The sequence below is a fragment of the Cebidichthys violaceus genome, unplaced genomic scaffold, assembly GCF_023349555.1.
Source record: "Cebidichthys violaceus isolate CVI_PGR_0920_01 unplaced genomic scaffold, fCebVio1.0.p SCAF_34, whole genome shotgun sequence".
NCBI classification, from domain to species: domain Eukaryota; kingdom Metazoa; phylum Chordata; class Actinopteri; order Perciformes; family Stichaeidae; genus Cebidichthys; species Cebidichthys violaceus.
The window spans coordinates 830,074-853,255 of NW_027176528.1; the positions used below are offsets into that span (position 1 = coordinate 830,074).

The 23,182-nt window shown below is 47.7% G+C and overlaps 1 protein-coding gene across 1 annotated transcript in view; it reads right to left on the minus strand.

The window, feature by feature from the left end:
- gli2a (GLI family zinc finger 2a) overlaps positions 1-23,182 on the minus strand; it is a 35,562-nt gene that overhangs the window by 9,145 nt on the left and 3,235 nt on the right. The window contains exons 2-7 of the mRNA XM_068725216.1: positions 17,358-17,563; positions 12,184-12,396; positions 4,329-4,530; positions 3,225-3,423; positions 1,484-1,594; positions 848-988 (exon numbers count right to left, since the gene is read on the minus strand). Coding sequence (XP_068581317.1) covers positions 848-988; positions 1,484-1,594; positions 3,225-3,423; positions 4,329-4,530; positions 12,184-12,396; positions 17,358-17,563 — 1,072 coding nt within the window. The remainder of the gene's footprint in view (positions 1-847; positions 989-1,483; positions 1,595-3,224; positions 3,424-4,328; positions 4,531-12,183; positions 12,397-17,357; positions 17,564-23,182) is intronic.

Consider the following 23,182-nt stretch of genomic DNA (forward strand, 5'->3'; position numbering starts at 1 on the left):
TTTTTAAAAGTTGATAGAAAGCAGAGGCCTTTTAAAAAAAAAACCCAACACATTGTCCTGTGAGGATTTAAAAATGTGTTGGCCTCGCATTGTCCAAGATCCTCTGCTGGCCTACTCACTAATCCTGGCACGCTCTCACAGAGTTGGCTCGGGAGCTGAGGTTTGGGCAAAAGTTCTTAAAGGTAACTCTGGTCCTGACTTGCAGCAGCCCATGGCAACCCGTTCCCCACCACTTCCCATCCGTCTGCGGTCCTGCGGACCTGACACTTGCCCACCGCTCTGACGTGACTGGAAAAGAGGGGGAGCGCGAGGTTCCGTAACTCCAGAGCTTCTGGCATGACGATGGATTTACGGCCGGCCCTCTGGGTTTCAGGGGTTGGGGGGGTGGGTGGGGGTGTTGCTAGGAGTAAGGGGGTTAGGGGTCAGGGGTCGTGGGGCTGAGGGGTTGGCGGGCGGGACGTGGGGGGCACAGCTGCAGGGCTTGGGCTTGAATGTGGCGAGAGCCGGCAGGCTCATTAACGTTGCGCGTGTCAACCCGACAGGAAAGGATCAGTTACTGGTCAGCTTTCTGACCGGGCTCAATCGGCAATGGATTTAATGAGAAGCAGGAGAGTTGTTTGAACTTTTTTTTCTTCCTTTTTACGCAAACAAAACTCTGTGTTTCTGAGGGCACAGTTTGGAATTTACTTTCACCGTGAAAAACTACCACTGTCGATGACGACACCAAGAATAGCACCATGAAAGCGTGTCCGTGAAAGACGGAGTTTTCACAGCAGACTTCTCGTTGCTATGTTCAAAGGGCTGTATGGGCTGCAATAAAACGGAGCGAGCAATTCAAACCACTCACATGAACAAGCTGGTCCTGGGTGTCGTACTCCTTGGAACAGCCCTCCCAGTGGCAGTTGGTCTCGTATATGGCCTCGGGCTCCTGTTTGCACTCGTCTTTATCCAGATCCTCACTCAGGTCCAAGATCCCCCCGCAGTGGTCCTGGAGGAGGCGGACAGCGCGTTGTCAGAACAGACAGCACAGATGTGTGCGTCCAGAAACGTGTACAAATGACTCAAATGAAAAGACGCAGACTGCAGCTTTTACCTGAAACTGTGGTCAAGATGTTAAAGAAGCATTCCATACTGTTTTGCATCTCTCTTATGTTATCTGGTACTTAATCCTAATGAGTTGTTGCCTGATCTCAATGCGTGACAACACCTCTAGTCATTGATCAAAGCAGCATTCTTATTTGCTACCCTGTAATCAATAAGAGCCAAATTGCAGTTAAAGAGGCGACTATTTTTTTTCAGCAAATGGCTGAAGCTGTGAAAGAGATAGTTACAAAAATCTATGCCTATCAAGGTCATGAAGTGAATTCTCCAGGAAAAGCAAATCAATCATGGTTTGGAATGTGCAACCTGGAAAAGTTACACTTCAGATGCATTTGCTTTTTCTTTTCAAGATTCTTTTACCGCTCTCGTTTGATTGTCCTACCTGAGAGGATGGTGAGATGGGCAGCGGACCCTCTGCCTCCGTCTTAACCTTTGACCTCTTGGTGGTCAATTGGTTGACTGTGCTGCTCACTGCCGGGTCTCCGCTGGCATTCTGAAGGACAGGGTTGAAGAGGCACAAGTTTATTTCAATTTTTTTGCTCTGTATTTTGAAGCAGGAAAGAAGGTTTTCAATCATCTTCCTTTTGTCATTCATGCATGTGAATGAAAGGAAACGCAAAACAACTTTCGCAAAAACAACTCTCTCATTCACAATCAGTGAAACATTCCATCAGTCGATGCGTCCATTAGCCCTCCCACTCATTCTCCTATTCATTTGACCATCCGTTCACTGCATTAAATCAACAGGCTCCACGCAGTCAGTTGGGAATCCGATAACAGAATCAAGGAGATGCCGCGCAAATTTCTTTTTTGGCTCGCTAGTCCGCCGCAAAGAGACGTGTGGAGTCCCTGCTGCAGCAGCCACAGCGGCCCATAAGTCAGACTGGGACCCGCCGCCGAGACTAAACAGTTTAGACTGCTTTATGATCGCCAAAGCCACAAGGAAATATGAAAGAAGAGGAGTTATTGCCCTCGGTACAGAGGGGGAAGGCAGCAGGGTCGAGGGGTTGTGGGGGTGAGGAGGGTGAGGGGGGGGGGGGGCTTTGATCTGCCAACAGATTCTAAGACGACAACACACAAGGCCTGTTAAAATTCTAATGGAGACGAAAAGAAAGGAAGGATATCAAACGTAAAGCAGCTGATAAATGATTGTGCGTGTGTGTGTGTATATTAAGGTTCATTGGAGGGGGTCCAATACAAGAAGGGGGGGGGGGTCTCCTAATCCCACCCAGACGCTGCAGTGTGCAGTTCGGCATTTCTAGGGGCCTCCATGATTCATTCAGTTGGCTGAAAACCAAGAGGGAAATATGGTTCTGATCACTGCCGAAACGGAGCCGAATGTGCGTTTGTGCATGTGTGGGAATCGGGGGGTGTCTTGTTTGTGTGTGTGTGTGTGTGTGTGTGTGTGTGTGTGTGTGTGTGTGTGTGTGTGTGAGAGTAAGCAAACATACATTCTCAGATACTCTCAGTGTGTGTCAGTAGACGGCGTGCTGACACGGAGCTGGAGGCAGCTGATAGCAGTGTGAGGCGGAGTGATTCACTGAGTGGGACGTTTACATTACGTTACGCTGTGGTGTATACAGAGGGCCCATAAAGAGAACGGGGAGACAGTAGGAAGTGAGACAGACGGCACTGGGAGGGAGCCTCGTGCATATTTCGGACAATTTACAAAAAAAAAATAATACTTCATTCATGACTACTTGTAATTTTAGGCTGCATGTAATATCGTGCAAGCCTTCATCCTCAGTTCTGAATACGTGCTAGGACAACTGGTCGATTTAATGATCGACATCAAATTAAACCACGACATGCTTGGTTCCAATATTACCAATTGGAGTGCTACTGATACAATACCAGTATTGTACGGATACAAGAATGCTGGATCGGGTATTGAGCCTGTGCACCGATCCGATATCATGCTACCATATCCTTTATCAGCTCATTTACGCTACACAGGAACAACAACAACACGTTTCACTCGCTCGCCGATCTGTTTATCCTGCCCGATCGCTACTGCACATGTGCAAGAAAGATTGAAGAAAGTATATATATATACCCTTGAATCTGTGCACTATTTGGTATCCAAGTGTCACATTGAAAGGTACAAATGCTCCCATTCCTACCTGGTTGGCTTCAGAGTTGGAGCTGTTGTGGGAGGTGGTCATAGGTGAAGCAGTGAGGGGGTGTTGGCGAGCGGAGAAAGAGGACGGCGACGGTTGAATGAGAGGAGGTGTGTGGCCGAAGGCGTTGAGACTCCTCTGCTGGGACAACAGCTGCTGGTACGCCACAGGGTTGATGGGATGAGGGAAGCTGAACGAGGGACTGAGCGAGAGACAAAGACACAAGAAGATATCCTGTGGTAAATACGAATGGACAACTGTCTAGTGGCTAATAGGCTAAGACTAAACCCAAACACGAATCAGATTCCAACTGAGCCACCATGTGCTAGGCTACTAGCAAGCTAATTGGAGGCAAATTGGATGCTTGTAGCATGTAGTATTAGCTAGCATACTAGTTTGTATGCTAATAGTTCAAAGATAAGGCTGGCTTTATCTTTGAACTATTCCCCCTAAAAGGCCGACGCCTGCAAAGCATTAGTCTGTCTTCTCAGTACTTTCTGACTCTCCTTCCTTTGTCTGTGGACCAAATCCATTTTGTTTTCACTGAACAAGAAAATCTTGAGCGATTTCCCCAAACAGCTGGGCCCTGTAGTTTGTATTAAACCCGACCCCCAAAACAGGAGTAAATAGCTCATTTGTTGGCCAACGTCTGGCCATCGAGTCGAGCGCGTAAAGGGTCGGCCAATCTGCTCCCGTTGGTTCATGATAACTTCCTCAAGTAGCGCTCACGGCGAGCGACCGTACATATTCAGAGGAACTGGTATTCTATTCAGCACATTGTTCAAAAACAAGGAAAGATAATTATTCATCATCATGTCTACTAACAAACGTGCCTGTCTCTTTAAGGGTGTTGGCTTTACTGGATGCAGTAGGATACAAATAGGGTAGTACTTCAAAACGTATAACTTGTTAAAGTACTACTAATTATTGTCAGTGTTAAGTCTGCATCAATGGATTCCAGTAAATAAAGTTATATCTAAAATATTTGTTTAATTGAATACTATAAACTAGTAATAAAAAGCTTTTTTTTTTACCGCTGTCTATGATGAAAAGCCTGTAAATGTGCATGTTTGAGATTGTTTACGAGATTTGCACGTGTCTAATTACCTGATCCCTCCGACTGAAAGGTGCCCATAGGAGCTGCTAGCGGCCGAGCTGGAGCGGGAGTTGTTGATGTAGGCCACCAGGGAGTTGGGTGAGGTGCGGATCATGGTCTGCAGGTCAATGCTGGCGTCTGACAGCGGCGAGATGGACAGCGCCCTCTTCCTGCTCAGTCGGGGTGTCAGCCGGGGGCTGGAGAAACGTGAAACTGGACACAGACGAAAGGAGACACAACAGAGACAACGTCAGCCAATCTCGCCATCGCTACCTCGATGGACGACCGCTGGCTGACGAATGGCTGCATGATGTCTAACATGCAAGACGGGGCTCACAGTGGAGGACCAACGTGTTAATTCCTAAAACCTCTTGCCTGGCCTCAAAAGAGACCAGCAGTTTACCCCGGACCATGTTAGAAGAAACATTCAGCCCCGAGCATTCTAGTAGAGGTCACAGCCATGCTAAGCCACACTCTATCTCCTGCATCTCTCTCACACACACACACACACACACACACACACACACACACACACACACACACACACACACACACACACAGCTCCCCTGTTTAACATTCACGTCCTCTTATGCATAATGAATCGCCCCCAATCATTCTCAGTAATTGCCGTGATAGCAATCTCTTTCAAACCGCTGTACTTGGGCAAGTTAAATGGAGGCAATTTAAACAAATTGATCTCAGAATACCATTAAAAAAAAAAAAAAAAAAAAAAAGAACAAGGCTGACTCACAAAGGTAGCATTCACGGCCTTCCGCTAGACCTGGCTGGTGCACTATTTTCTTATTCTCATAGAAAAAAGAGCACAAGGAAATGACGAGGGAGACTACTTTCCCATGAACTTGAAGAGAAGGCTATTTGTTTTTCCATTCATACTGATGGTCCATCATTCATGTGTATTTATTTCTTTTGCATTTCTGGGGAATACGTCTGTCCCACTCCCACGGACACAGATCACTTTGCTTGGGACCAACAGGTGCTGCTTTAAAAGGGTGGTGGTGGTGGTGGTGGTGGTGGTGGGGGGGGGGGGGGGGCATGTGTGTCTTTGTGCGCACGTGTAATTAGGTCTTACAGCAGACATCATCAGAGGCGCGAGAGGCAGGAAACTCCTAATAGGCCCATCACGACTCACCTACGCACACATTTGCTGCACGTCGGCTTCGCCGCTGTCAACGTGTCGCCCCACACCCCCGGCTCTTAGCTGGTGGAACTCACAAACCCTGGAGCGAAATTAGTCCAGGCACCGCCATAATCACCGAGCCAGACCTACAGCCATAAACCGGGGTCTTACTTCCAAAACTATTATGTTTGGAGGTGGCGAGTCGTAAAGCAGAGGCATATGCACTTAGTTAAAAAAGCCCCCCGGGACGACAGACGACAGTAGTTTGGGGCCTGAAAAAAAGAAAGAAAAAAAGACTGGTGGAGATGATAGAGACGTGTATGAAAGAGTTGGCAAAGACAACAAACGTTCCTCAGGAATGTGCCTCTTTGGGGCTAATAAATACACGTTTCATCTTTGGTTAGCTACATACAGGAGTGGATGGAGGAAAGGAGGGAGATAGCAGGGGAGGAACAGAAAACACCTAAGTGCTATTCTCCACTCGGACCATGAATGAGGAGTTCTTTCTGATCAGCTATGCATTGCGTACGGGTCGTGCAGCAGCAAGGATTTGGTATTTTTGCAGTGAGGCGACCTTGCTGTCTCGCCAACAGATTTAATGGGAGATACGCGTATTAATATTCCCCCTTTAAGCGGGAAACAGGCCTCACCGCCTGGTGGCCTGGTAGCCTGGCAGCCTGGCAGCCTGGCGCCTGCCTCACGCTTCTGGGCACTGTGCCCAAAAACGCCGCCCTCCGCCTCCGCCGTCAAAACCACCCCCTCAATCCATAAATCCACCTCAGCTCGGAAGAATTCTCAACGCCTATATGCCTATAACGTCCTTCTGAAGCTCAGGCGCGAACAAGCTAGTGTTGTTTTTGCTCAGCGTCGTTGTTGCTGGTCTAACCTACTTTTTTTTACCTGGAGCAAATTTGAACACAAACGTGCGCACACAACTCTCACCACTTGGTAAAGGAGTGTTTTATAGGTGGCGGTTATAATTGAAAGGGTGAGCAGGTTCCGGCAGGGAGTGAGAAAACAGATGTTGCACAGGCCATGGCGGCGCGGCAGTATGTGGTAACATGGCATGTGTGTGTGTGTGTGTGTGTGTGTGTGTGTGTGTGAGATATGGGAGTGTGTGTCTATGTGTGGGACTGCATCGTGGGCTGGTTGTAATTGTGGGATCTGGATTTATATGGAGAGTCATAATTACAGGCGCTCCAGTGCACATCGATACAGTAAAGTAAAGAAATATATATATCCAAAAGGATGGGAGTGAAGAGTGTGTGTGTGTGTGTGTGTGTGTGTGTGTGTGTGTGTGTGTGTATTTTAAGCATTTGTCTGAGCTGTTTCAACTGAAATGGCTTTGTGGAAAATGAAAACACTTTAATTGGAGGGTTAGCTCTCGGTGTCATCCTGGCCCGGGCTCACGGAGCACCTCCTTGTAGGCAACGTAACTTCCCTAATACGCTTTGTGGAGCGGTATCAAACGGGCCGCATACGGTAAAAAAATAAATAAATTTGATCTGCTATTTGTGCAAAAAAGACTAAATTGCCTGAGAGCAGAGAGGCTGATGACAGCTAGAGGGAGAGGCGTTTCCAGAGGGACATGATGAGACGGACACACCGTTAGCCGGTGACATAACACCGGCTAACGGTGCTGCTCTTGGACCTGTGTTGACACGCTTTCAAGCAGCTGGTCAGTACTTTGTGTTTAGCGTTCAGAAATGTGAATTGTGTGCTTTCAAATAGCTAACCCATTGAGTTAGGGGGTGTTGCGCGGGTGTAGGGATACATTTTTAAGTTCCGATAGCGATGCCTGGTCTTTTGAGTACCGATCCGATACTATTTTTAGATTAATAAGCCGCATGCCTCACTGTGTGGAAGTGACTGGGATAATTATTTTGTGTGTGAGCAGCATCAGGATTAATTCAATTTTGCATTACTAACTTTGTAAATCAAAAAAGTAACAAATACATACAGAGGTATAAATGTACTGGATTGTTATTTATCCTAAAATAATAAATCGTACTTGGTAAAAAAATCTTCAAAATGAACAGGAATTACAATTCAAGTGCAAATTCCACTCTATATTGTATTAAAACATAGAATTGAATTGAATAGATACCCTAGCTATTTGACTCAGTGTCCGTGATCCTGATGTCAGTATCGGTGCACTGCTGGGGTTTTTTTTGAGGGTAAGCACAGGTTTGCTTGCACATAGGGAGCCACAGTAGAGTAAACCCCCCTTAACAAGACGTCATTGATGAAAATCTTTGGAGGCGATCTTTGGCTCCACACTGCTAACGTATATGGAGCCAGAGTGGTTTTCCATTATTCATGCCTTTTATGTTTTCAGATTTATTCCAAAAGAAAATGGATTCCAAGATATGTAAAATCCTTATTGCCTTGACCGTGTTGAAGCAGGCCTCAGCAAAGTCCCCCTCTGTGATAAACGGGAGGAACCCCCCCCCCCCCACCCAACCCCACTAAAGCTAAATCTCACTAATACTAACACTGTGAATTTTATTAGCAAGGGGGGGGGGGGGGGGGGGGGGCCTCTGGCTGAATCCTCTATGAGCCCCCAGTGTCCAGCCCAAAGCTGCCGTTGTGTTTGCCAGTGTATTTAAGCACACACTTCCAGCCACGTGCTCGTGAACCAACATATAGTTAAGTGCTTGTGTATGCAGTCTGAGGGGACGCCCCCCCCCCCCCCCCCCCCCCCCCCCCCCCCCCCCCGGACTCCCTCACTCCTCACCACCACATCAGTACACAAAACTATCTCCCTCACTCCCTCCGCTGCATCAACACTAAAGCCTTTTTCCTCGGGACGGCACACATTTACTTTGGCCGCTGCTTTTGTCGCGGGAGCTTCGGCGTTTTTCCTGATATTTCTCTGCCCACCCACCCCTTACATACCCGCTCGCTCACATACAAACAGTCTTGTGAATGCCTCCCAATGTGAAATACCCTGACTTTATTTATACTTACTTGGTTAAATGTCTTTGCATTGGTATTGGAATCTTTGTTACTTCTATTGAGGTTCACAGACCAGCATAGTAATAAGGCCGGGTTCATCAACTGCCCTGCCTAACTGTGGGCGGAAAGAAACCAATGGCATCTATAAAGGTCATTTCTTCTCGTATTTAGTCTTCAAAGGGAACGACGTCCATTTTCAAAATTCATACAAGTTATCACTATAATATTAGAAAACAGGAACAACTCTCTCCAAAACCCCAAAGACTGGAGCGCTAATGCTACGATCCATTGCAAGTCCGAAGTTGAACTGCGTTGAATGCGTCCCAGTGCATCTAATTGCGGGGAAAAAAAAAAAACATGCAGCTAACTAATGTAGGCATGGCAAGTCTCTCGTGACAGAAGACTGTAAATGAATGAGTGGTGAATCCTGTGGGGAGATATTTCTCATGCAAATGGGCATCGCCTCAAAAGGAGCACAAATACACTTTGAAAAAGGTAATCCTGCTAGCAGTTCACTGCATGCGCTGCCATGTTGCTGTGACTTCAAGTGTATCCATCTTGGTTAACTCGGACTAGGTGGATCTTGCACAAGTTTTCCTTCGAATCCATTTGAATGATCGTTCAATTTCACTTTTCCTTGTCGGAGGTTTTCTTGTCGCTTTTGTTCCAAGTTTTGGTAACAATGGATTGCGCTATTAAACTCACATTAGTGATGTCATCACTAAGTATACAGTGTGGAACTGCTCCATAGACGATGAATTGTGAAAGGTTATGAGAGCACATGTCTGAGTATTTGGGCGCCAAAGTGTCTCCAATGTCTCTCAGCTCAGTCACTGCAGGAATGCCATGTGTGATTCTGGCATTAATCTTCCAATTGTTACATTTAGGGAGAAGGTCTTCCACAAATGAACACGTTCTGAAGGAAATTCAGCTTGTTTTTAGATAAGTATGTGTCATTGAAAACGAGGCTCAAGCACGCGTGATTCAGAAGATTTGAACCGACATTTTCTCTTTTGAACAAGACAAGATTTGGAACAAAATGTATTTTTTGTTGTTGTTTTAGTCCAGTTTGCTCAACGCAGACTCCACGTCACTCTCATCAGATAAGAAGAGGAGACGATTAATGTGTGAAACACACACCGCAGACGCCTCACAGAGGCAGCTAAGCGTTTCAGCGAGGCCTTTGCAGGCGCCGGTAACGCCATGTTTGCAGAGCGGTCCTGTCCATCACACTGCGGCAATTCTGCGGGAGGAAAAACCCAAAACCCAAGCAAGCGACGTATGGATCTTGAAAGAGTAAGGCTGCAATCGAACAACCATTCCGCTGCGTGGGTTTGTGTTTTAACTGGGAACATGAAAAGAATTCCCCCCCGAAGTCTGTGGCGGTCCGTAGCTTGTGGCACTTAAAGCCACATCTTCCTCATATAAGGAAGAGGAGAGAAATTCCTGTGTTGAAGTGTCTGACTTAAGGCAAACTCAACAGTAAATCCTACAAATTCACAAGTGGGACCTGTAGCACCGACAACCCCCCCACCGACCCTGACATATGTGTCCGCAACTTTTCCACCAGCACACTTCAGCACAGCAGCACTCAGTGTTTGATGGCTCAACCGTAAGCCTCGCAATTCACTTATCCAGAGGATAAACAGGGGGGAGGAGGGGGGGGGGGGGGGGGGGGGCGGGTGAGGAGCCATACTATGGGTTCACTGAGGGCTCCCAGTTCCTGCGGTGGGTCTACTGAATATTAGTGCATAAATTGATTTTTTTAATATGGGTTTTTATCTGCACTGCCTTCCAAAACTAACGCTGAGGGATGAAGCACATATTTGCCACCTCTGCCACTGCTCCTCCTCCCACGCTCCGGCAGTAAATGAGGCCTTTGATTCAAGGCCGAGGCTGCCCGCGATGACCATTAGCTGGCCGTCTTGGTCAATACGGGCCTTGTGTCTCGAGGCCGCATTGGAAGAGCCTCCAGGCTGGCAGAGTGGCCTAAACCTCACCACATCACTCCAAGCACGTTCCAACATTAAATAAAAGCTGCCGGGACGGTGGCAGCAAGTGTGGATGCTGCGTAGAGCGGAGGGAGGGAAGGGGGGGGAGGGGGGGTTGCGGCTATTTGAGCAAACAGTCTCGCCAAACAAGTGCGGGCGAGGCAGGACAGCGGCGGTCACTGAGGTGGTTGGAGGTAGAGAAGAAAAAAGGTGGAAGGAGGAGGACGGAGAGGTGGTCTGCAGTTTCTGCACCGCTGTGGTTGACTAAGTGATTGAGGTCATTTTAAAGATGAATCGCCAAGCGGTCCCGCATCGGAATCGCTTCCTTTCCGCTCCGCTGTGTTTTCCTACCTGTGCGTGAGGATGCCTGCCTTTGCGGTGTCACGCATTGATCGCAAAGGCAAAGCAGTGGGGCAGATTTAGTTTTTTCTTTCTTTCTCTGGGTGGGTGGTTGGACGGGATGTAAGAAAGAGCGAGGGGCTCCTGGAGCCGGGGCGGGCGTCGGTGCCAAGTGGAGTATTTGATTATCAGGCATCGAAAAAAAGGGCTGACTTTTCACGGACAGTTTTCCACTCTGTGCGCTTTCTATTCCCCATTCACGAGGGCTTGAAGGTTTCTTGGATGCGTTTTTCGCTGCTGAGATCAAACGCCTGGTTCTGGTGCCTGGACCGTCATCTTGATAGAGGGCCGGGGGTCTCACCGGCAAAAACAGGCGAACAGGCCGGCCTCTGTGAGCTTGTGTGCAAACACGTGTGAGCATTTGCCCGCCTATTGGCCCGGCTGTCTGCATCAGCGCTAAGCTGCCTCATCCCCGTCGTTCAGCGGACAAGCCGTGCGGCCCGCAATCTCTGCCTTAACCGCCCAACAAAAGAGAGAGCGGACGCAAAGGGCTCAGAGCAACACTCCTCCGCCTCACACGGCCAAATTCTCCTCATGCTGCTCTTTCTTTTGCGGTTACCCTGGATTTGTTTTGTAGGATGTTGCTCAGTAGAAGCGCACCTGAACCACCGTCAGCACGAGAGACTGTTAGCGAACACGTGCTTTTACGAGCTCCTGGCCTTTGGGCTTTTAGTGTTTACGCACCCTCAACCCTCAACTAGCCGCGGCCCCCATGCAACGTGTAAGTCTAAAGAGCTCCACTAGCTTTGATGTGGTGAACTCTTCCATGAAAACGCCTCAAGAGGAAGAAGAAGAGGATGGTATCAACATGCCTGGTGCTGAGAACAAAGGGCAAGACGGCTGTTAAGTCTGGCTGTTACTCTCGTACCGGGGGATGAAAAGGCATGTGCTTTAGTATTACTGGGATGGCAGTTATTAAAGATAATTATTCATTTTTGACAAATCATGTTGGTGATTCAGTAAGCTTTCCAGAAAAGGTTCAGCATCTATATGAGACGCATCATTATGAGACGTTCAGAGCAACTGAAGTAGTGTGAAGAGCAAAAAATAAAGTCCAATGACGGTGGGAGGATGGGTCAAACCTGCACAGGACACTCACTCAGCGGACCGGCGTCCGTGTCCCGTGCCAAACCAAAAGTTACGTTTCGGAATCTCCCAGTGAAACCCAAATATGCTGCGTTTCACTGGGATGAAATGTGGGTTTCATAACAACTGATTTGAACAGATTTCGAATTAGATAAACTAGATTAATGATAAAATGGTGTTGAAATCCAACAGTTTTATAATCTGACGTGCTATTGATGTAGTGTAATTCTCATTTTATGAATAGCAAATTGTGTTTCTGTCAAAAGGCATCGCAAGCTGTCAGTTTATGCTCACCATCCACTGGGCTGATGTATTCTGGCAGATGAGCTGCCGCTGCCGCTGCCGCAGCCGCCGCTGCCGCTGCCGCGCTGCTCTGCATCAGCAGGTCTCCGTAGGGGCTCCGCTGGCTGGCACTGGCCATCAGGTGGTAGTACTCTGTGGGGTTGGCCCCTGGTGGTGGAGGAGGGAGACCGAAAAGGGCGCGTTCCTTCAGGTGTTCGTGGGTCACTGCAGCAGAAACGGGAGGAACAAATAGAAGATGGAGGACAGGTTTATTTTTTTTTCTTCTTCTTGAAATAAAAAAAAAGAAGTCTACAATGTCCCATCCCTCTCTGTGTATGCCGACTTGTAATTTTAACATGTGTAAATATTTTTAAACATTTATCATCTCGTGAAAGAAATTTGACCATAAAAACACAGATAATGGGATCGTATTAGATACAATACTGCAGAATGAACTAACCAGGAGGTCACTTCTGGTGCTTAACACATTTTGACAAGTCAAAGGGACTGAGCAAAAAAACATTTAGGTTTTGTCATTTCACCGTCCCCTCGGCAGAACGACAAAACAGAGACAAGAACAGAAAAAGGCTGCAGGAAGGACTCAACAGAGGAGACGAAGGATCTGCTTTACACATTTGAGAATCCGTGCTTGCTTGCTTGCGTGCCGCGGGGCATGAGCCTTTTGATAAAAGATGTCTGATGTCTTTGAGGCTCGCTGGGCTAAGGGGAAATATCTCTAGGGAGTAAAGGAAGTAGAGGGAGAGATGGAGCGGGGGGGGGGGGGGGGGGGGGGGGGGGGGTGTGCTACGGAGGGAAGGAATACCACATTCCTGCACTTCTCGAAGTTGGACAGGCTGAAGTCATACACTGCAGGTGCAAACAGACGCACACTCATAATGCCGAGGAAGCCTTAGATGCTGTATGTGCAAAGGTAATGTTGATGTAAAATGTGTTAACACCTGCTCCCAGTAAAGCCGCATTTAAAAGTGTCAGGAACTATGAGAGTGAGAGATGGATTGGTTTTCCTTTTCCCTGCATCTAACTGTGCCTGTGTCCCCCTTTCCTCCATTTCCTGCCCCCCCCCCCCCCCCCCCCCACCTCCCCCAGCAGTGTGAGAGGGGACAGGGGTGTGGGCCGATGGCAGATTAATATGCATGCTGGTGGAAACAGGGGGATGTGGGGGTTGGGATCACTGAGTGGGAGCCAAGTGGGATATTGGGGGAAGCAAAAGCACAGCATCCCCCCCCCCCCCCCCCCCCCCCCCCCACCCTCTGACACACAAGCGCGCATATAAACCAAAAAAATCTGGATCCATCAGAACCTATTAGGCCATGGCTGTGGTAACAGTGCACAGGCAGCGTGTTTGTGCTCCGGCTTCTGCAGCGACCCGGGCAGATACCTTTGGGTTAGTCCACGGCTGCCGGATCACGTTACCGACTCTGCAGAGTAGCATTTCAAGCCTGTGCGTGTGTGACCCCACTTATGGAGGCATGATGAGAGATAGCAGCTCCACCCTCCGCTGGTCCAAATTCAAATCAGACAAAAGTAAAAACCGGTAAAAAGTTTATTATTTTTAAAAAAAACCCACCAAGTTGTAGTGAAACAATACTGAGGCTGTGTCTGAATTCCCTCTCTTGCTCACTCATCAACTACCCCCACATACAGGAAACACTGGGCAGTTTACACTATAGGAGAAGTGAATTGACATTTTGGACCATCAAGGTCATATATTTAATAAAATGGCAGAGCAGGCATGCTAGTGGCTCTGTGGGGCTGCACTTAATTGCAGTGATGCTTTGAGCCGTATGCTAACGCAAGTGACAATGCTAACATGCATTGTTATACATGCATTGTATGGCAGGTATAATGTTTACCCATCTTCACAGATGGGAATGCCAAAATATGACAAGTTAAGAGGTAACCACACACGGGGCTAGCAGTTAGTGAACAGTACCTATCAGTGCAGTCATTATTGTGCCTCTGCTTGCTTAACAAACGGTTGCACGGACCTTAATTAATCACTGCACCAGCAAGCACGCGAGTTCACCCAAATCAAACACAGCAACGACGTTATGACATCAACTGGTGTGCTCTGTGTCGAGCTAAATGACGAAAACACACTCTAGCGGTGACATCTACTTTCACTTTTACTTTAAGTGAAGTATGTGAAGCCCGTTGGCTGTTTGTGGCAAAAATACCCTGATGTGACGACAGAGTCTCATTCTGCACAAAATCTTTTGTTAATGAGCAGAGAGGCTGAGTGGACTGGTTATAGTGGGACAGAGAGACTGAGTGAACTGGTTATAGTGGGACAGAGAGACTGAGTGAACTGGTTATAGTGGGACAGAGAGACTGAGTGGACTGGTTATAGTGGACAGAGAGACTGAGTGGACTGGTTATAGTGGGACAGAGAGGCTGAGTGGACTGGTTATAGTGGGACAGAGAGACTGAGTGGACTGGTTATAGTGGGACAGAGAGACTGAGTGGACTGGTTATAGTGGGACAGAGAGGCTGAGTGGACTGGTTATAGTGGGACAGAGAGACTGAGTGGACTGGTTATAGTGGGACAGAGAGACTGAGTGGACTGGTTATAGTGGGACAGAGAGACTGAGTGGACTGGTTATAGTGGGACAGAGAGGCTGAGTGGACTGGTTATAGTGGGTTAGGGTTAGACTGGGTGGACTGGTTATAGTGGGTTAGGGTTAGACTGGGTGGACTGGTTATAGTGGGTTAGGGTTAGACTGGGTGGACTGGTTATAGTGGGACAGAGAGGCTGAGTGGACTGGTTATAGTGGGTTAGGGTTAGACTGGGTGGACTGGTTATAGTGGGACAGTGAGACTGGGTGGACTGGTTATAGTGGGTTAGGGTTAGACTGGGTGGACTGGTTATAGTGGGTTAGGGTTAGACTGGGTGGACTGGTTATAGTGGGGTAGGGTTAGACTGGGTGGACTGGTTATAGTGGGTTAGGGTTAGACTGGGTGGACTGGTTATAGTGGGGTAGGGTTAGACTGGGTGGACTGGTTATAGTGGGTTAGGGTTAGACTGGGTGGACTGGTTATAGTGGGTTAGGGTTAGACTGGGTGGACTGGTTATAGTGGGACAGTGAGACTGGGTGGACTGGTTATAGTGGGTTAGGGTTAGATGGGTGGATGGTTATAGTGGGTTAGGGTTAGACTGGGTGGACTGGTTATAGTGGGTTAGGGTTAGGCTGGGTGGACTGGTTATAGTGGGTTAGGGTTAGACTGGGTGGACTGGTTATAGTGGGACAGTGAGACTGGGTGGACTGGTTATAGTGGGGTAGGGTTAGACTGGGTGGACTGGTTATAGTGGGTTAGGGTTAGACTGGGTGGACTGGTTATAGTGGGTTAGGGTTAGACTGGGTGGACTGGTTATAGTGGGTTAGGGTTAGACTGGGTGGACTGGTTATAGTGGGACAGTGAGACTGGGTGGACTGGTTATAGTGGGTTAGGGTTAGACTGGGTGGACTGGTTATAGTGGGTTAGGGTTAGACTGGGTGGACTGGTTATAGTGGGACAGTGAGACTGGGTGGACTGGTTATAGTGGGTTAGGGTTAGACTGGGTGGACTGGTTATAGTGGGTTAGGGTTAGACTGGGTGGACTGGTTATAGTGGGACAGTGAGACTGGGTGGACTGGTTATAGTGGGTTAGGGTTAGACTGGGTGGACTGGTTACATCATTTTGCTTTGAAAATGAACGAGCAGAGAATGGAGGCCCTCCTTTGCTGTCATGTGTGTGTTTGTGGCTGCAGCTGCTGTGGAGTTGATGGTGTTATATTATACAGCTCCCTGTTACCGGTGTTCGTATCTGCTGTTGATTCTGTAAGAAGTGTCATTTATTGTGTGACACTAAATATGACCCGTTGCACCCGCCGCTCTTTATATTTATTACGTTTACTCAGAGCACATTTGAACTGACTTACTTTTTAATTTTCATTCAAGCGCATTCTTTTTACTTTTACTTGAGTACAATATTCGAACACTCTTTCCACTTCTGAGTATACCTTAAGCGGTAACGCCTGACGCCCAGGTATCCCTATCGGAGGGTTTACACGCGCTCCACTGAGCTCCGTGGCTCCACTGACTTTATTTAGAGCTGTAGCGCGCCCTCCATTTGGAGCCATACTTCCCTGCCACTTCTATCAGGGACAGCATCTCTTCCGCATTGCTTCTCTTGAAAAGCGGCGAGGCATTACTTGCCAGCAGCGTGTGTGCCTGGTGATTTATTGGTGCTGGGTGCAGGGGGGGGGGGGGGGGGTGCGCTGTGGCTCCTCACTTCTCCGACCTGTTGTTTGAGCAAGGGTAGCGAGGACAGGTCTGTCATCGTGTTGTTTTTTTCTGTGATAATTTCCATGGTTTCTCCTGTCCAGACATATATATATTTATATATATATATATATACACAGACAAGACACCCACAAATCACCAGCATGCACACACTTGCCAAAACACCATAACAAGCTCGATGAAAGGTGTGCCTCAGTACTTTATATCGGGGAGTGTATGGGGAGCAAGACTAATTATCACGTCGGTTAACTGTGTAAACTGAAGCCGTGCACGCAGTGAGCTGCATCCAAGCAGACACAGCTGCTTTATAGTGAACAGGATACGTAAATTGTGAACCCGCTCAACTCTAATCCCACCTATTTAATGTTAACCGGTCAAAGCAGTCAAAGATTTTCCACACCACTTGCAGTTTATTCTTCACACTGTGTACATTGCACACATCGTAGGAACACTGAGGCGGAGTGTTTCCGACCTTTGCAAAATGCATGATGGTGATTGCAACCTAGCAGGTATGAGAGTGTTTACGGACGGAACATGTGCGCCATCTATACGAGTGAATGACTGCGTGGGAGTGTGAGTAGTAGTCCTGCTCGCACTCTGTTCCAGCGCTTGCCGTTGGTAAGTAAATTGACTTAAACAGAAAAACAGTTGAACAACTTCATCAGTGTCTTTAAACCCGGAGAGGAGGAGTTGTCAAATTGATCTCACGCCCTGTGCCACTTTGTGTTCCTCATGTGTGATACTGCTGTTCAGGCAGTTTTTTTTGTGTTATAGTGGTCGTTGCACAGCAGTGTGATGGTATGTTGCCGTGGTAATAGCAACACCTAATTGTAGATATCAGATCGATATCGTAGTTGGTGGTACATGGGGGTGACTCTTACCTTCGGCAGGGCTCAGTCCTCGGGCCGCTGAGATCATGGAGAGGGTGGGGCTGCCGTGTACCGAGCGGAGGTAGTGCTCCATGTGGGGGCTGACGTAAGGATGCGGAGGGCTGAACGGTGACTCGCCCGTCCCGGGCATCCCGTGCGGAGATAGACGGATCAGGGAAATGTCTGAGATGACTGGACTGCCCGTCAGTCCTGGAGGTCTGCAAAGAGAGTTCAAAATTAGACCAATCTAAATAAATTATACAAAAAAAGAAGGTGTGGAGGCAGGAGGAAGGGATGGAGGAGGAGGGTCATAGGTAAATAGGAAGACAAAAAAGCACATCGTGGGAGACGGAGGGGGGGAAAAGACCCTGTACTAATGTGATTACTTGTATTGTGCTCCGTTATCATTGTGAGGGATCTTCACTGGTATGTTCACAGACAAGCCTTAACTTCTGTTGTTCCACCAAAGTGTCTGCAGTCTCAATCCACTTACACCCTTTCCCCTTCCCAGTCCCACAGCTAATACATAATAATCCCCTCTTGTTCGCCTTCTCCTATTAAGCCCTAGAGCTACAGACAAGTCGAGACCAAGGGCGGCTTTCCACTCGCACGGCTCCCAGGAAGCGTATTCTCTATCTGTTTGGGTGGGCAAAACTACAGGGTCTCTTACATCGGCTAATACATAGTGTCTGATAAGAGAGCGCAACCGGAGGCTCAAAACCTTAAGTAGCTGCCAACAGCCGCCGTTAGCGAGAAAAGTCAGAGGTCGTCCGACAGCCTGTCGGTCACAACGAGCCGTACGGTAAATTTGTCATCTCTGACAGGTAATTGCCGGCTCTGCTTGCAGAAACGCAGACAAGTGGGTGTTGTAGTTCTGAACAGCCCCCCCCCCCCCCGAGGGGCCGAACTGTAGATAAAAAAAATGTCGGCTGGCCCGCTGGCAGTGGCACAACCCTTTGAAGGGGCATTAGTACTTATGTCGAACCTAGTGTGCTTCAGCTCTGATAAGAGGCCCGCCACTCCACCAGTGAGCGGTAAGAACACCTGGTAGTATTCAGCCCTCAAGGATGACTATTAAGCTGGGGGGGGGGGGGGGAAGGACGACTACTAGATGAAAAGGCAGAATGACTGGTTACATTGCTGGTTTAACGGTAACTAATACATTGTCAATGTACAGACACTGATGTAGAGATTCAAATTGAAGTGGACTTTTAGGTTGAAACTGCTCTACGGTTGAACGGACCAGTGGATTACAGTGCCCCCCATGAGCCATTGTCTTCCCGGAAAATGTATGTGTCAACAAGACACAAAAACAAGTCTTTTTAATCCTAATGGAGGTATGGTAACTATACAGTAAGTCATCATTCAATCTCTCTTTAGCTAAAAGGAAGAAAACGGTTGAGGGTCATAAACCTGAAGGGGATGAGAAGACTCATGACTCACTGTAATTCTATCTGAGTCACAGATGAGTACAATTCTAGGCATCGTAGCCTCCTTTCACAATGGAATTCACTTCACTGTCAGTGAAACATTTCTATTTAAAATATTTATATTCTTTGGTCATTTGGTCTTTGGTCACGTTTTGTAGTGAGAAGATGTGTTATCACGAGTCAAAGATCACACACTACTTACTCCACTCATACTCGTCGAATGCTGATGCTTGGCCAGCGGCCCGCGGCGCCTGATACCGACACACTAGAGCGCCCGGTATGAGACACAACGGGGGCTTTCAGCTAACTCAAATGCAAACCAATCGTAGTCATTATTAGACGTTCAGAGCAAATGACATTGTACGAGGAGGGAGGGAGTAGGATGGTAGGGAGGGGAGGTCAGATGGGTTTAAACAAACACAACTTCCACTTTCTGTACTTCACTAACACCAGTTAACATATCTTTTCACAAGCCTAACCAAGTAGTGTTGTTGCAAAAGTAAACCTAAAGACTAAGTAAACCTACATTTAAAGTTTATTTTGAGTAGAATCTGTACGTTTCCTTTGAACACGGGAAGATTATTTTTGAAAAGACACAACGCAGCATGCAACGCCATCCCTGACACGTCTAAAAGTGACACCAGAGCGTCTCAGCCTGAAGCTTCGAGCCACTGACCGAGCCGAGCAGGAGCGATTCATTTGTAGAAAATGTGACCACAGCGACGCTCTCATACAAGAATACAGCGAAATCAAAACAACAGATTAGCTGTCTTTATGAGGGCCTAAGAACAAATTCGGTTTAATCTGACAGTAAAGCAGCCCGATGGCTGCGGTGAACACACGAGTGTTTATGTGTGTGGTTTTAACTCTTGGCAGCAACAACTGCATGTGTAAGAGAAGGGTGTAAGGAACGGTTCATCTCAACGTTTGCCCGGATCTCTCAGCTGGAAGCATGATTCAGTAATGTTTTCCTATTAAATATGGAGATTGGTAATGTTACATCTATGTTTTGCATCTCTCTGTGGAGCGACATGCCTTAAAGGCCAGTAAATAGTCAAGTTGGTCATCATTCTGGAGAAGCTTGAACATTTTATTATACATCTGAAAAAACATTGATCAGGGGTGTCAGATCATTTGATTCTGATGAAATGAGTGAGACAGGTTCAGGTTGCAGTTATATGTCTGTGGCTATGAAAGGGGGGCCTCAGACCTAGCATGCATGCTTGGCAGAACCCCCCCCCCCCCCTCCCTTCAGCGTTACCCTGCTCAGTCTCTCATTCACCGTCTCTGTGCGGATGCCAGCCTGCGCCCGGGCCCAGCCCTGCCCCGACTCAGGTCGAGCCAACCAACCCGGAGCCTCGGCCCTCGCTCCATTTCCAGTAAGCGCCTGCAGACTGCCGGCCTTGTCCGAGGGCCAACTTTCTGCCGTCAGGCCCAGTCTTCCCCTACAAACAACCATAAAGAGCCCTCTGTTCTGGGCGGGAGGGGAGACGTGAGAAGAAACAGACGCTCCATACACAAAAAAAACACGCTTCCTACGAGCCGCCTCGATGCAGCATACAGGGAAGCTTGGCAGTGCCCGCCTCAGATTACTGGCTGGGTGCTTCGCTGAAGGACTACCTGGGTAAGCTGGCACTGTTGCTGGCTCTCTTTCTTATCAGTGTGGGTGACTCAACGGTCATCAAAGCAGTCACACACTGGGATTCCCACGATTTAGCCAACGTCTAAAGCTAGAATGCAATATCGTCCTAATATGTTCCTAGGATGGATGGCGGTTCAGAAATGGCTCCCTAATGTGATGCAGGAACCTGTTCAACACACTTCCATCAGTTACCTCCACCTTACCTCCACCAGAAGCAAACAACGTTGGGCCTCGTGCAGCAACAGCAGCAATATCGGACACATTTGTCAGTACGCATTGATGTCTGGGATTCCTCAAAGCTTTTCTTATTCCTGCTCTTCTCTTAAGAAAGGGAACATGTTATGGTCTGGAGCACTCTAACCGAGATAAGAGCAAAAACATCTTATCTTCACAGTCCACAAGTTGTTTGTCCTACGCCAGTTTTACATTTAAGTAACATAAAAAAACAACTCGCATGAATATGGAATATTCAGAATAATAGAATTTAGATTATTCAATGTTTTAGAGTAAATATAATGATTAGATTGTCCACTTATCAACAGTTAAGACTATATAAACTCTTGGATGATTCTGAATGGCTTACACACTCTCTGGCTCTTTGATGCTTTTTGATTCTCCTGTAACGCCAACACTACCGCGTGTTTACTTTGCTTCAGTATATTTACTGAACCCGTGCTGAAGGTCTTCTTCGTATGTGCTGCTTTTTTGGGGACATCTCTTCAATTCTTGGCCATGTGCCAGAGTATTTGCACACGGCACAACACCTGCCATTATATATTGTTTAGTGGGCGTTGGCGATGCTAATAATAAACAATCTGCCACACGCCTCCAATTTATGATCAAGTGGTGTTCATCGTTCAAGCACATCTGGTTTACAGGTTGGGTTCTCTCCACTGTCTGTGTGTCTCGGGCCCATTGGTTCCTACTGAACTGCGTAATTCTGGTCACAAATGTATAATTTAATTTCTTATTTAGTCCACATTTGGTGCTCTGATGAGTGATTTTGGTGTATGTGGGACTGAGTCAGAATAAACTACAGTGTGTGTTCATTGTAATGAAGTCAAACAGCTCTATGGAGCTCTATGGCACTGATGAATCGAGCCTTGGCTACATACGTTAGCATAGTCACATCAAGGAAAAAGAGCTTATTCAAACACGATGACGATGGTGATATGAGCCACCCTATACTGTGATGTGAGAATCCTCAGCGTGTTTCATGTGGCAGAACTGCAAGCGCGAACTCGCTTTTGAAAATAAATACATTTCGTACCCATTATAATCAACACGCCTCCTCTCCACGCTCCACCTACCAAAACCGTTTTGCAGCATTTGACTTCAAACCTGCATCCGCCGACAATAGTTATTTGTTTTAGCCGATAGCGAACCCGGCGTGTCCGCGCACATCACTCCAGCTGCAGTAAATCACTCCAACGACCAAGAGTGCGCATGAGGGCTTGATAATAAGGTGAAATTTACTGCTGTTGCCTGTCAGGAGGCTGCAAATAATAGTCCCGTCTGGCAGGTACCATTATTGAAGCCTTGTCGATCCACCCTTTTTCTGACAAGATGTTACTTGAAGTCTGTGTGTTTTCGAGAGGCGTAACTCACAGAGGTTGAATGGGAAGCTCTTTGAGGGCCTCAGAGAGCCCTGTCTCTAAGATCTAAGTGGCTGCCATTTAAAGAAACTTCCATCATACCTGAACACAATGGGTGGCTGCGGCCTGGTGGAAACACACTCTAATCTAAATTCTTCTTCGCTGCCACGCAAGAGTGGCAGGAATCCGTCCTCGTAAGGATGACGCTCGAGGAGGGCCAGGGAGAGGGAGAGGGATGGGGATCCGATGGGAGTGAGCAGATGACATGCTCTCGGCGAGGTAATTGCTATTTTGTCTCTGTGTTCTGTACGGTGTGGTTCCGTGCTCACTGTTGTTCCATTGTTAAAACTCTACTGCTGTGAGAAAAAAAGGGATTTGGACATGGTGCAGCTTGTAGAGCACATGAGTAACCCTGCGAGTAAGTACATACCAGAGTGCACGTGTGAAGTGACGTGAGGCTTTTTGGAACAGGCAGAATACCTTTTACCTTTGGGACAGGGTCGGCTAACTCTTCATACGAACTGGTTATTGGTGGTTATGACCAATCGAGTTTCACTATAGTGTGAAAGTTTGAATGAGCCTTTCTGGAACCTAACTTGGGAGGTCAGTTACCTAAACCTATCAAAGTAGCGTTCACCACAACTTTAACACCGGCTGTTCGGTCCGGTTTCCCTCAAATCGTTCTTGAGAGTGCAGTTTAGTTGCGCGGGGACGTCATTTTGTCGTTCTGCGAGCGATGCCTTTGAAAAGCATCCACCTTCACTGACACGGGATGCTTCCCAGGCAACCTGTTTTCAAGGTGAGGCGTTGAAGCCACACTTTCAACTTCAAGTTCCCGTTTCTGTCCGCCTCGCCTGCCTCCCTGCCCTCCTGGCTGACCAACAAGTTAGAATTTGCCTCTCTGGCATTTTCCCTATACTGGCTCGGGGTGGGATATGAATTATGATGTGACACACTCCCTTCTGTACTTCTGGGCAGCCAAGGCGATCAAGATAAATCACCACGCTGGCCCACGGGGGACATGCTAAGATCCTGCCGTAGTTGTTTTTGGGGCCCTGATCAGGATGCTGAGGATTTGGAGACAACTTGATACTGTATTCCCTAAGAAGAGAGGACTGCGCACAAAAGAGGGGCCCAGTAGAACTATGTCAGACGATGGGATAATGCACT